At 39.1% G+C, this 15,158-nt stretch overlaps 1 protein-coding gene across 13 annotated transcripts in view; it reads right to left on the bottom strand.

Moving 5' to 3' along the window:
- Positions 1 to 15,158, bottom strand: part of Anks1b (ankyrin repeat and sterile alpha motif domain containing 1B) — a 1,082,674-nt gene that overhangs the window by 464,732 nt on the left and 602,784 nt on the right. For all 13 annotated transcript variants that reach the window (XM_031349133.1, XM_031349134.1, XM_031349137.1 and 10 more), the window contains one exon: positions 1,161 to 1,744. In XM_031349133.1, the coding sequence (XP_031204993.1) occupies positions 1,161 to 1,744 (584 nt within the window). The remainder of the gene's footprint in view (positions 1 to 1,160; positions 1,745 to 15,158) is intronic.

Here is a 15,158-nt window from a genome sequence, read left to right as displayed (position 1 = left end):
TCAGTCTATAAGTTAGAGGTTTCAATGTTATCTTACAAAAAGGAATTCCAAGCAATATTTCAGGAGTGAAAAATTTAAAAATGGATATACTAATAAAATATTAGTATGTAGGTTTAGAACTTAGATTCCAAATTCTAAATTCTAGCCATCTAAAATCTCCCCTCCTGTATTAGTCACCTGCAGAAAATGTAAGGTTTCAAGAGGACAATGAACATCACTCAAGTGTTCCAATTTGTTCAGTGTGAAAAAAAATGTGGAGATATCAACTGATTTTTCCCAAACAGCTCAATTTAGAAAGTCGATATCAGACTCACGTCTATTTTTGGTTCTCAGAATACCAAAGTGACCTCATGTACTTCAAAGATAAATCCACTTGGCATGGCCTTTTCACAAACAAAAATGTGACATGTTAGGATAAGATATCGATAGAAACCCATTTCCATTTTTTAAAGAAAGTCAAGAAAAAGCAAGAAGTATTATTATTAGGTTATGATGTAATTCTCTTAGGGAAAAATGAGACTACAGCTTTACAAGGGGCCTTCATTTTCAGAATAATTCAGACTTGGTATCTAAGTGGGATTTAGAGTAGTGAGACCTGACACTAAAGTGCTTTATCTCGTTTAATGTGCCTCTGATAGCTACACATGGAAAATATTAAATGATGTGTATTTGTTGCACGGTTCTCGAAGAAGAGCCAGGACCGCTGGTTTTCCCATTAAGACTAAAATCATAAGGATCTGTTTCAAAAATAAAAGATACTTTAAAGAAGGAAGGCATGCTAACAAAAAGTTTAGCAAGTAGCTAAATGACACAGCAAAATAAGGTTTTCCTCAAACTGTCGGCTGCAATGCCTGATGGGACATGATGGGAGGGCTCTCCTGCACCTCACAGCCACTTATTACTTCTGCTTGATACCAATTTCTATGGAAACAGAGTGTCCTCCACTCATGTAGCAATGTGCTCATTTTTCCACTTGCTGTGAAATTACCGTGTATTATCCATAGAACCTTTCCCTTCCAGTTGGGACTGTATGCATTTATTAACACCTCCCCCCTGTCCAACTTGAACTTCTAAAAGAGTTTAAAAACTGAAAATCTTTCTTCCAAATGTCATTCAACTCCAAAGCCTACATCAAGAGCAACAAGAAAAGTTGAGCTTACTTCTTCCCATTCAGATGTGAAGGAAGGTGTTCTTTCAGAATTATCTTTGGAACTGTGCTCCGCAGTTGATGACTTGCTCCAGTTAACTCTCGCTTTGTCCTTGGAAGGGTAGGCAATAAGATCAGAATCAGACTTGGAGACATTTTTGGATAAATGCATGTCGATCAGGGCTTTAGGCAATGACCTTATTCTCCCTAGAGTACACGCTCTCTCCACAAAGCCCCCTGTATTCACACCCCATTCGCCATTGCGGGATCCACTCCTAGACATTCTTGTGCCAACGATGGTATGGTTCTCAAGTTGGTGGCTTCTTTTGTGGAAAATTGTTCTACTGACCACTTTGGGTTTAATTTTCTTCACCGAAGGCTCTGGGTTGTTTTCTATTGGAGTCTGTTTGAAAGGCAAAGGACTGTTTGCCAAATTGGCTTCATCTTGTCCATCTTCACATTGATTTCTTTTCCCATACAGATGAAACGGATTTTCAGGAGACTCACAGGCTGGAGAGGATCCATGGAGAAGGCCTGCGAATTGCCCAGCATCATACTCTTTTGGGGGTTCATCATCTTCCTGCTGAGAGAGGACATCTGCAAAGAAGGAGGAGGGCAATCAGGATGCTTGCTTACAAATGACTCTGATAGCCACCAAAAAGTGGCAATGCCTTTATGAACTTTTATATACCCAGACATTTGATTTACTTATACATTGTAATACATTAGCTTTAGGAAATGCACATGATCCTATACTGGCACATATCAAATGTGCATGTGCATGTATGTATGGGAAAGGGCTTATGTGTGTGAATGAAATCACTCTGATACCTTGTAGGGTTCATTTGCAAGACATAAACTGAGTAATTCCAATGGCTATATATCTTTCATTCTTGATATGAGCATATATGTTTGATATTAAATGAACAAAACTGGGTTTCTTGAAGTAGTACAACCATATCCCGAGTCTCACAGTTAATGGTTACTGTGTGGTAGGCCACCCAGCTGTTATTATTCACACTGCCATCCCTCCACACTTCTCTCATTAAATACATTCAAAAACCAAAACCCTGGGGGAGAGGAGCAGTATATTTAGTAAAAAGTTAAGATTCATAATCCTGAAAGTATTAAGATAACATTATTTAGATTATATCAGTTAAACAAAAGGAATTTTTCAGGCTCAACAGAGGCAAGTGGTACATTTATCACTTCACTCAAAAGCATGACCCTTCAACAAAACTGATGTTGAGCTGTACACAGAGCTTGCTCTTTCTCCTCTGAAATGGCACACCTTCCAATTCCTTTAGATCTTTGTAAGGGCAATGCAGAAAAGAATCAAAGAAGAATGGTGATTTTTTTTTATCTCCTTAGAAATGTTTCTAAGATAAAACATAACATTTCTCTGTGATTTAAAATACATTATCTTTCTTTTTAACAACTTGATTGATCACATAAAGAGACACTGAGTAAAAACGTCTCCAAAGTACTTGGCAAAGGAAGATAGCTTACTTTGTTTTACAGAAGTAATATCAATTCACAGGCATAGCTAAATATTTGCCAAGATCGAAGTTATGTTATGCGATGGGCCTTGAGCCTGGTCTCCTGAAATCAGACACAGTCAGTGTGGGGCATACTGACAATTCACTGAAGCTGATTGGCTAATTCACACATGGAAAAGGTTAATTGTTATTACAAGACTCAATCCCCAAAGAGCTTATGAATTAACAAGTAGCATTCAGTGAGTATAGTCTACTTTCTAGGCACTGAATGGAGAATTACATTTGCACCATATCATTTCATCCTTATAGCAACTCTGTGATATGGTTATTAACAATAAGCAGTCTTTTGTGATAGAAAAAAAGATCTTTAAACAAAATAATAAACTTCCCTAGTTTTGAAAAACTGGAAACCAGAGTGAATTTCAGCTGACATTTGTTCTGGGGCAGGAACAGTCAAATCTTGGTGCTGTGCATGAATCCTGAGCCTTTGTGCTTCTCTCCCCCTACAGATGGTAAAAGAATGTTTCTTCTTGGCTCTGAATATCTTCCCATTATGCTGGTTCATGGCAGGATTTTCCAAGGATATCATATTTTCCCACCCAGACCTATCCCATCAGCACCCCAGAATAGAAGAAAGAAAAGCAACAGGAATTGAGATCCAACAGTATGAGCAAGAAGCAGTCTGCATCTGTCTACTTCTATGTAATCTCTGTGTTGGTCTTACTGCAAAAACTCCATCTCTATGCCAATAGTCATCACGTCTAGGTCAAGCACATTTTGCATTCTTCTTTCAACAGAGATCATTGTTGATTGAGTTGGTCAGAGTTGGGACAAGACACTATGAATTCTTTAAGGACTAGTGTTTATTACTTTTTATGTCTATTTGTTAAGAAGTCAAAGTCAACACACAACTTAGCTTGCTGAAGTTTCTGGGCCTAGTAGTAGTTAAGTAAGCTATGACACAACCTAAGGTCTAACAGGTTCCAAAATCTACTGGATGAAATACATATTACAACTGAGATAAAAGAATAATTTAGTGTTGGATTACTAAGAAAATAATGAGGAGGCTCATATTGGAGAAGGTCATCGCTTTCTTCCTCACCACTATTTTTGGAACATGAGGAAGGCACACCAAGGGCAGTACTGTTCAGTTTGATGTGTGTGCCTCTTCTCAGAGACAAGCTAATACTAGGAGGACATAAGACCTGCAACCCCTTCCAGCTTATTTTCCCATCCTTCTTCCTGGGTGCCTTGGACTCTCCACTGTACTCTGCAGTATCAGCAGGTGTGTAGATGAAAGTCATGGTAGGAAATGGTCAAAAAAACGTGGAACGGGGAAGTTTAAAATTTTATTCTGAATGTTGCTGAAAAGACTAAAGTGATTTAGTTTGGAAGGAAAATTGAAGAGTGTGAGAAACCTATTATCGGAAAAAGGTCTGTAACTCTTAGTCAAAGGGTTTTCTGACCATGTTAGTTATCTAGAATAATGAGAATTTTAGGGACACTATATTTAAAGTTTAAAGGATTCTGTGAGTGATAGTTTAAGGCTACCATCACCTCAGTGTTTTGACTAAAATGACTGTAATTACAATCTCGAGTGATTCGGGTGGGCCAATCTCTCGATTCACAAGCAGCCAATTCCTTAAATGAAAGGGAATTTAGTTCTTAGCTTGTAAGCTTAGCCTTTGAACAACAGTTCTTAGCATCATGACGGTTGAAAATATTTTTGCCTGAAGTGGTAGAATAGTTCTTGCTTATTTCAGGGGTCAAAATTTAAAGGTTACTCAAATCAAAGAAAAGGAGACATTGATTTGAAACTTGAAGTGTTTGTGTGGTAAACCGAAGGCAATTCATCCGTCTGCTCAGGTTTCCTTAAGTCCCATCCCTCCCTATAGCTACACTTCCCCTGTAGCCACACCCTCCCCCTATAGTCACATGCCTCACTTAGCCACACCCTTATCTATAGTCACACCCTCTCCCTATAGCCACACCCCTTCCTGCTCCCAGTCCTTGACACTAACTGCCACTGGGAACAAGTATTTTGCATTGGTGAAAGAGACAGAAGCGAACACAATGTGTGGTGTGGACAGTCAGAAAAGCATTTCTACATTTAATCAGCTGTTCTTAGAATCTTGCCAGCTGATCTGCTGGATGAGGAGGTGACAACCAGCTGTTTGAAAATGTAGATTTTTTTTTTTTAAATATTTTTAGGAATGCTGGAGTCAATATATCATGAAATGATCGTAATTGGGAAAAAGGTGGACTGTTAAAGATCTAAGAAAAGAACATACTTCACTCTATGGGTCAACAGGAAGGCTCATGAGGCCAGATAAAAGGCAGAGGGTTATAGAAAGAGATTGTGAGCAAGCATCTTTTTTTGGCCTTTATGGAAAGGAATAAGACGAAGCAGAGATAAATGGGCTTCAGATGGCTAGTCTGAATCAGTTCAGCAGGGCAGTCTCTGGTTGCCTGGTGCCCGACCCTGGGGAACTAGAGCAACCTTAGACCTGTATGCCAAGTGATTATGTAATATCATCAAGAGCTGCCAGGATGAGCTGAAGCTACCCAAAGTGGAGGAAAGTACCTGGATTCATGAGCTCAAAGAATGTCTGTTATTTTAAAGCCCCCAATCTGAGGTGGCTTGATGTGTCTCTGACACACAACTGGCTCACATCAAATCCCAAGTTTTCACAAATCAAAACATTCTTTAAAAATAAGTTGGGCAGTGCTTTTATTTCCATATCTTGGAAATCATGGTTCTCAGCAGCATACACCTAAAAGCATGACCACTGCGCACAGTGACAGGCCCGTCTTAGTCCATTGGGCAGCTCTAATAACACACTATAAACACAAAAGCTTATACATAGCAAAGAACTGTTCATTTCTGTTCCAGAGGCTAACAAGCCTGATGGAAATACCAGAAGATTGTCTGATGAGGATCTATCTTCACATTCTAGTTCAGTAATAGCATCATCTAACTGTGTCCTTACCTTATAAAGGGCACGAGGGGGTTCTTAGGAGCTTTTTATATGGGCACTAATACCATTCATAAGAGCTCTGATCTCATCAGCCTCCCAAATCCTTCACCTTCTACTATCTACCACCGTGGGTGTGAGGATGCTGACTTATGTATTTAGCAGGACACAAACACTCAGATCCCAGAAACAAACAAAGCAGTTAGGATGATTTCTATTGTATGTAACAAGAGAAAACTATGTTTATGTTATTACAATGAACAATTTAATCTAAAGGGTTACATGTTTTATAGGGAAATATAATATTAATTGCTGCCATTATACATCAGATCAAGATTTTTTTTGACATGGTAACCATATAGAATTTGCTATTTTCTTTTTATTTAAACACCTTTATAAGTACACTTTAGAAAGAATTTTGCATTGGGTTACTATTTCCTTACATGAAGTTTCTGCAAAGTATATAGATTAAACTGTTTTTGATAACTTGTCTTATTTAATTTCATACTTCTCTTTTGAGAAAATGGGCATTCCGTGCTAAGGTACAGAAGTAAATATGTGTGAATTCCAATCTGATAATCACTAGCACTTCAAAGAAATGCCAAAGCCTGTATCTAACAGCAAGTAGTTCAATCTTTTTTCCACCTTTGCTCCTGATTTTCATCACCTACATAAATATCTGAATAACGGTAAATTAAAAAAGATTATGTTAGAATAAAAATCAATTATAGAAAAAAAGTGACTACTATTATAGATCAAACTTTGTCTATTAGGTTATTCCATTTTTCCTTCAAGGAAAAAAAATCTAATTTTTAGAGACTCTAGTGTTAGTATTGATATTCATAGAAATGATTGATTCATTTCACAAATACATATGGAACACTTTTCAGTAATATTCAGTGGCAAAATTTCTGCAGGAACAAAGGCAGGACAAAGAATCCCTCCTCCTGGCTATTACATTTCAGAAAGAAGGCATGAGCACAGGGAAATAAGGAACAGTCTCATTTTGGATGAAGTGATGGAGTTAGCATAAGGGAGGAATGAGATATGAATGATTGGACACCCTGTGAGGTGAAAGGAGCTGTCTTTCTGAGGATCTAACATCCTGTAGACACAGGACCCAAGGAGGAGACACTGGTCCTTCAGCATTTGCAGGATGGTTATTTCAGGCAGAGAGGAGAAGAGAGGAGAAGCTTGGGAAGGTTATCAAGGAAGATCAAATGGCTGCTATAGCTGCAGTGGAGTGGGTGGGAATGAGTAGAGAGGTGAAGGCAATAAGAATGCAGGAGACGGCTGATATAACTAACATACTTTCTGACAGCTGAGGCTTTCCATTTGCTGTTTTATTTGAGTTTGGGTTTTCTTTAAGTGATGAAAAATTGCATTTTTCAGGGTCTATTTCAGTAGGGTTGCAGGCTTCTGGAGGAGACATTCTTAGATGTTCATGCTTCTGTTTTTGTGTTTCGATATAGATATCTGGATGGTATTATGATGTTGGAGGTATTCCTAAGTGTCAATATCATCTTAGTATCATCTTCGTTGGGATGGGGTTCAGTTTCTTGGTTGCTGTTGCCCACCTTGAACCTGGGGCAGATGTAGTGTCTGTAGGGTCTCTGGTAGAGTGTTTCTGTGGCTCTGTGGGTAACACAAGGGATGGAGATGGACTAGGAGGAAAGGCTGAGAGACACACAGAAAGAGCTATGGAGACACGGTGTGTACAAAGAGGGGGAGATCCCAGGGAGAAAGGTGGGAGGAGGGGCACCTGCAAAGAAGCAGCTGCAGGACTAAGAGCAATCCTGGAGAGACAGGAGGGATGGCTGAAAATCACCTACCCACATTCCAGCCCAGTGTGGCTACTGGGGGTCCCTGGTAGAAAGTGATTCTGTAGGTCAGTAGGTGACACAAAAGAACGAAGATGGATTAAAAGTGAAGGCTGATGGTTAAAAGTGATGGTTGGAAATATCTAGGGTGGTGGCTGGGTCTGCAGCCGGAGCAGTGGCCCAGGGAATAGAGGTGGAAGGGGAGGAGCTCCTGCAGTAACAGTAAGTCAGGAGAAACTGGAATGAAAAGTGCTAGGAGGACCTTGGGTCTAACTAATACTTTTTAAAGGTTCCCTGCCACTGTTCATGGCAAGAACAGGACAATAACATAGCTATTTTTAACACAAAAACAATTATCTCAAGGTCCATTATAAAACTCACTTCTAATTAGGTTTCCCAGTCAACTTGACCCAGCCTAGAGTCACCTGCTAAATGAGTTGTTCAATTGAGGGATATCTCAGATTAGACTGGCCTATGCCCATGTCTGTGGGGGACTGTCTTGATTGTTAATTACTGTAGGATGGCCCAGTCCAATGTGGACTGTACCATTCCCTAGGTAGGTGGGCCTATAGAAGAAAGTTAGTTAAGTGTGATCCTGAGTGAATCAACAATCATACCCACTTCAAGTTCCTATTTGATTTCCTTACGTTATTTTTCTCCAATGATGGGCTGTAATCTATAACCTGAAAGAAACCTGCCACTCCCTTAAATTGGTTTTAGCTGTGATATTTATAACAATGGAGTGAAACCAGAACATGGGATAACGTGACTGTCAATCTTTATTGCCAATGTCATCCTGCTTAGACTCAGGAAGGAGGGAAACCTCTAGGCATGTCTGTGACAACCCACCTTGGGTGGGGGCAGCATTGTTCCATAGGCTGGAGTCTCAGACTGAATAAGATGGAGAGAGAAAGCTAAGCACCAGCTTCCACTGCTCTCTGCTTCCTGACAGTGGACAGGGTGTGACTGTCCATCGAACACTCTTATGGGCTACCATGACTTATACAACACACTGGACTGGGTTCTCAGACTGTGAGCCAAAATAAACTCTTCTTTCAATAACTTGTCATGTATTTGGTCACAGCAACAAGAAAATAAAGTAACACAGAAAACATACTGAGAAGTGGGGCTGTGGCTGCGATAAACCTTAAAACTTTGGAACTGGTTTGTGGGAGGAGTAGAGGAGTTTGGAGCTACAGTAAGGAGCCCTAGAACAGTATGTACAGGGCTTAGTGGAGCACTCTAGGTTCAGTGGGGGATGATCAGAATTTGGATTGAAATACAAACCCTAGAGGTGCAGCACATGAGGGGAACAAGATTCTCTCAGAAACTGCCTTCAGACTGTTCATACCACATTTTGGCAAAGAATTTGGCAGTATTCTGTCTGTCTTGAAAATGTATTTAAAGCTAAATTAAAAAGTAATGGACTAATTTGTTTTGTCTTTTCTTTTTTCTTTTTTATTGTTTGTGACTATGTCTGTATGTGTGCACAGTATATGTATGTGTGGTGTATGCACACATGTGTTCATATATGCATGCCTCATGTTAACTTTGAAGCCATAGAAGGATGTCAGGTATCCTGCTTTAGTGTGTTCCATGTATTCCTTTGAGACAGAGCCTCTCACTGAACCTAGAGTTACACTGATAGCCAGCAAGCCCCAGCATGTCTCTCGACTCCACCATCTACAGCATTGATGTCATAAGTGTACACATCACCTTGCTTAACTCTTATGTGGATGCTGGAATCTGAACTCATGTTCTCAGGCTTGCATAGCAAGCATGCTTATCCATTGAGCCATCTCCCCAGTCTCTGAACTCATTTATTTAGCAGAGAAAAATCTCAGCATAGCCTTCAGGCTACGTCATGAATACTGCTAATTGTGCTTATCCAGATTACAGAGAGACAGAGCAGAAAGGATGTGAAAATACAGAGTTTGGCAAGGGAAGAAGAATGTGTATGAGTTTAAAGAGAAAAGTAATAAAGATAGTAAGAGACAAAATGAGAGCAGTAATGAAAAACTGAAAAATCTTATCAGTTATGTATAAAAAAAACTAGGTATCAAGAAATCTTATGGCACTAAAATGGATAGGGATACATAGGATGACATCACAGCGGGATCCAGAACAGGTCAGCAGCTGGATGGGATGTAGGGATGGAGAAAAGGGAACATCTAATAGAGCTTACAAACCCTGGCATCTGGAAACTGGCATCAGATAGCCCAAAGGAATGCTAGGAAGGATGCTAAGCAACAGAATCTCAGAACAGTCAGGAGAAACACACCAAATAGATGGAGCCTGTGAGAATCTCAGCGAAACACAATAGATACTGACTCTAAGAAAAGTTTTCAAAAGTAGAACCCATGAGGTGACTTGGTGGGTATGAATACTTACTGCTTCTGCAGTGAACTGGGATTCAGTTCCCAGCATCTACATCAGGTAACTTAAAACACCTGTAACTCCTGTTCCAGGGGTTCCAATGCCTCTTTCTGGTTTTAATAGGTAACCATACACATAGAGACATACAAGCATACACACATGCACGTGAAATGAAAATAAGGAGCAATTACTCTAAAATGTGGAATCCAAATTAAAGGTAAAAAAATCCAAACTGAAGGAGATTTCCAAAAGAAAAGCATTTCATAGGACGGGGCTACAAAAATGTCATGAAAGACAGATGCCCAGCAGGAGGAGATATTGACATAATGCAATAGAAAAGTACCATGTTCAATGAAAAGGATTGTTCTGTAAAACAAGGTGCAAGAACTGTGGTGGCAGCAGCGGAGGTATCATGAATTAAGCAGAGAAGTAACTACGTGTCTTAATTCTTCACAGTGATGATAAGAGACTATGATGTGCATATGCTACTATAATTTATTCATAATCCATTCATAATCCTTCAAGGGCATCTCTCCCCATTAGTCTAGGATAACCCTTCCCATTAATTGTGGGAAACAAAAGTGAATTAAAGCAACCACATTTAAAGAACCTGCAAGAACAATAGAGAGAAAATGAATGTTAAGAGCTAAACAAATCAAGAGACTTCATAGCCCCAAAGAACTTGAAGCTATAACCTAAAATTTCTGAATGAAGAACAACAATTAAGACAATATCAAGGCACTGGGAGAGTTACGTGAATTGTAAGTTCAGGACCTCAGATCTGAGATGTTAGGCCATTCTCTTCCCTCTTTCTCTCCTTGAGAAAAATCAATCCTGACATCATTAGATGGGGGCAGGGAGGTGGTGCCCATTCTTAAGTGGGGAAGGGCACTGTATAGATTAAACACAGCAATAGCACTGTCCATTTTCAGACAGAACCTAGTATGGCACATGAGAGAGACCCAAGCTAAAGAGTCGGGGACTGAGAAGGTGAGAGAGAACTTGTGCATAGGAGGTGGGCTGCCGGGAGTCTGTAAGAGATCAAAATAGGGAAGATATCCCAACAGAAGCTTGGTCTAGCAAATGGGTAAGCATGGGATGCTAAGTCCCACCAGGAAATGGAAGTTTTTCACAGGTTTTTTTCACTTGTTGCACTAGAATGTCAGTCTCAACAAAAGGAAAGTAAGCACTGCTTACACAGGGGGACAATCTGTCATGGAGTGCTAGATTTTATCAGAACTATCGAAGTTCCAGGCAGGGATGAAGAGGTGGACATTGAAGACTGGCTGCTTCGAGAAGGATGGAGTAAATCAATATCTGCATGAAGAGCAATGGGCCCTTTGTTCAAGGGAAGAATTTCCAAATATAGAGAACAATCCAGAAGTGTGACGCACTGGAATGAGAAATAACCCTGTTTTTAAGAGAAAGAGAAAGAAAGGCAAACAGATGTAAATATGTATTTGTCTATTATGTGTTTAGAGAAATCTCCTAGTGGTACTCAATGGGAGGACTGGAGAAATGGATATGTGAAGGCCATATTTCTAAATACATTTCCTACTAATAGAGAGATGGGCTGAAAAGTGACTGACATCCCAAGTGGGGTAGGAACAACATGAAATGAGTCTAGAACGTCCTGTGCCATAAAGGAAGGAAAGATGATAAGGCATGGAAACAGGACAGAGATGCCACTTGAATTGCTCCTTACTGGTTAAATTGAAGGTAATTTCTGAAAACCATTAAATAATTATAGTAATGCCTTGTAGCCCATTGAATACAATAGAAAAACACAAGCTCATGAAGATGTATATATAAAATGGTCTTGAAAGTTTGGGTAGGAATGGAGATTAATTTCAAATTGCCTCCTTACAGAATATATCTTCATTGTAAAGACAGAGTGATTTGATAATAAGGAATCTAGGAGGTGGTATTACTTTAATCCAATGACCAATGTTGTTATCATCGATAATAGAACACAGCAAAACTACATTCTCATTAGGACCCAACATAAGAAGTGCAGAATCATTTCCGTATTTTCCCGACAAAGATGAATAACCTGTCTAGTTAAAAAGAACTATCAGGTATTCACAATTTGTAGACCATTCTATGATGTGACCACCTGTAACCTTTAAAAGTATGAAGATGATAAAAATCAAGGAAAGACAAAAGAACAGTTCCCCATTAAAAACACTAAGAAGATGTTACAGTCAAAGAGAACATTTGACCCCAAACTGGTCTTTCATCACAGCACCAGTATTATTGGGGATGCTAGCAACACTTCAGTGGGGTCTAAGGAATTAATGGTAGCAATGGATTAATGTGAATTTCCTGACTTGCTGGGGCTGTGCTTAAGAATGCACTTGGCTCTAGAAAATGTTCCCCACTGTTCCCAAAGGGAAGGCCAGCCAGGGGTATGTCAAGTCTTCCAGATTATTTTCATGAAGTAAAAATACTTTTAGAGGCCTGTGAGATAACTCAGTGGGTAAAGGTACTTACTGCCAAGCCTGCAACATGAGTTCTGTCCCTGAGCCCCACATAGTGGAAAGAGAAAACTGACTCTTGGTTCTACAGGCTCAGCCATGCCCACCTTACCCACACCCACATGAATACATAATAGTAATTTATGTAAATCTTTAAAAAAAAATCACCCCCCTTTAAACTCACTCTCTCATGAATGTGTGGACAGACGGTTGCTTAGAGAGTGCATGATCTGTCTGCCCAGAATGGAAGTATGCCATGCCATGTTTCTTTATATCTCAGCTGAAGGAACTGGTATAGTCCCGTTCCTACTTAAATGAAGTCATCGGTTTAAATATAAAATGGAATGGGAATGCCCACACCATCCAGGCACTGCATGGCAGTGTACAGTGGGAAAGACAAACTGAAGAACCGCAGAGTACCACGGAAAAGACAGACTGAACAACCAGGAAAGGACATCCTGTTTCAACTCCAGAATAGCTCTAGATTTTCTATTTAAAAATAATGTTTGCTTGAGGATTTGATGGGTTGTACTGATTAAGTCAAATATTTTGATGTTTAATGTTCTTCTTCCAAGGTTGCTATGAACTTTGTTTATGATTAGATGGTAAGGTTATATCAAATACCTATACTTATTGATTATGTAATTTTTATCCTTTAAGTTGCTAATGAATGAAATTTACACTTTTTTAAAATGTTAAACACCAAACAATAATAGGACACAGATGGGAAAACTGTAGTCTGCAGATGATGATTTTCTTGCTAGTCTTCCATATTTAACAGGTTCTCTGAGATTTTTGCATCCGTATCTGACTAAAATCGGCTTTTTTTGTAACCTTCCTTACACTAACTGTTCAATTTTGCTAAAATGACTTCACTTTTAATCAAATCAGTGGAGGAAACTCTCCAATTCTCTGTAGATTATCTTACAACTTGATCATTTCTGTTATACTTACTTTACCTTTAAAATCTTTTGAACTCCATATTTTTTGTGGGAAGATTTTAAATTATGCATTCAACTCTACAATCATAGGACTATTTGATGCTTATATACATTTTGATGCCTTTGTTATAACTATCTAGAATTTGACCACTGTCTTCAGCATTGAATTCACTGGTGTGAATTTTCAATTCTTTTCTTGCCCTGTGAACCCTTTTTTAATAATATGTAGCTACATACTTTCTCATTCCTAACATGGCTTATTTATAGTTTTCATTTTGAACCTTGCTCCTTGGAAATAGGGTCTCAGCTACCCTTGAACTTACTATGACTTACCTGAGGATTGCCTTAAGCTCTGTTTTCCTGCCTCTGCCACCCTCCCCCCTCTAGCATCCCAGTGTTGAGAATATAGATGTGAGGGTCCTGGCTAATTTTATGTCAACTTGACACAAGCTATAGTCATTTGAAAGGAGGGAATCTCAACTGAGAAAATCCTTCTATAAGATCTGGTCATAAGCCATTTTCTTAATTGATAATGGGGAGGACAGCCTATTTTGGGTGATATCATCCCTGGGTACCATCATCCCAAGGCAGGTGGTCCTATGTGTAGACTTTTCAAGTGACCTGTACAGATCTTGTTTGGGATATGAGGACCTGAAAGAATGGAGCAGACTACAGCCTAATGCTGTAGACATCTTACTTCAGTTTAGTGTACTTTTTTATACATGACTGTAATGAAGAAAGCAATGATCCAAGGAAGGTTGTTTGAGTTCTTTAAAAAATTGATGAGAAGAAATATGCAATAGACTCCAGTAAGCACATATACTAAATATTATCAGAGCAGCCCTTTCCCAGAAGGTTCTCAGGACAGAGCGATTTAAAAACAATTGCCTGGCATGTACTATAGATTGTGTCTGGGAAGGCATGAAAGTGAAGCAGAAGGCCATATGCAGATTCAGGGTAAACTGATCAGATTGGGTTTTACAGCTATGATCTGACATCCAACAAGTATGGAGCATTTCTTATAAATTAAAAGTAACCGTTTAGCCCAGGAAGCACAAAACCCTGCCCAAGAGCAATAGACAGAACAAAATGCACCTGAGGTAAAAGGCCTCTGCCCTTTGTCCTGGAGCCTCTCTCACATTTCCCCAGGCATCATTAGGCATCATTCTCTTGACCAAGTCTCCACACTGGGTTCCTTCTTTTCTGGCTTTATTTTCTGCCATTTAGCGCATTTAGCTTTCCTGGTATAATCATTTGAAACTTCTAATTTTCACTTGTTTCACCATGTTTGATATTTATCATCCCATCTCTTGATCAGTTTAAAACATAGTGTCTTGTATACTTAAATTAAAAACTATTTGGAGACTACTTAAGAATCATTTAATTAACTAATCGAATTGTTCTTGGAAGACATATTGTCAGTCTCTTTGACATATCCTAAAATCTGCTTGTAGGATAAATAAAATCAACGTCATGATTTTATGTTTCATGAGATAAGTTTCATTCTCAGGCCGGTCGAGGTGCGACATGCCTATAATTCCAGTAGATTAAAAGGTGGAGGCAAGAGAATCAGGAGTTCAGGGTCAACCTTGGCTACAAGCAAGTCCAAGGTCAACCTGGTTATATAAGACTGTCTCAGGCAAGGTATGGTTTATATACTATGAGTTCTCAGTTGTTGGATACAAAGCTATATGCATTTTATCAAATTCAGGTTTTTTTGACCTGTTAAAATCTTTTCTTGACTAGAGGATGTTGAAATTTCCTACTTATAGAACACTTAGGATTGTTTTCCCTGTAGTTCTAGCAAATACATATAAACACATATATACTATATGACCATATTGAGTAGTCTTATCACTTTAAATGCATACATGCTTAGAGTTTTAATATTTTCTTGGTGATTCATACCTCATATAACTGTAT

Source organism: Mastomys coucha, unplaced genomic scaffold (assembly GCF_008632895.1).
Source record: "Mastomys coucha isolate ucsf_1 unplaced genomic scaffold, UCSF_Mcou_1 pScaffold4, whole genome shotgun sequence".
Classification (NCBI taxonomy): Eukaryota; Metazoa; Chordata; class Mammalia; order Rodentia; family Muridae; genus Mastomys; species Mastomys coucha.
The sequence above is the reverse complement of the archived record's forward strand: the minus strand, read 5'-3'. Positions and strand labels throughout refer to the sequence as shown.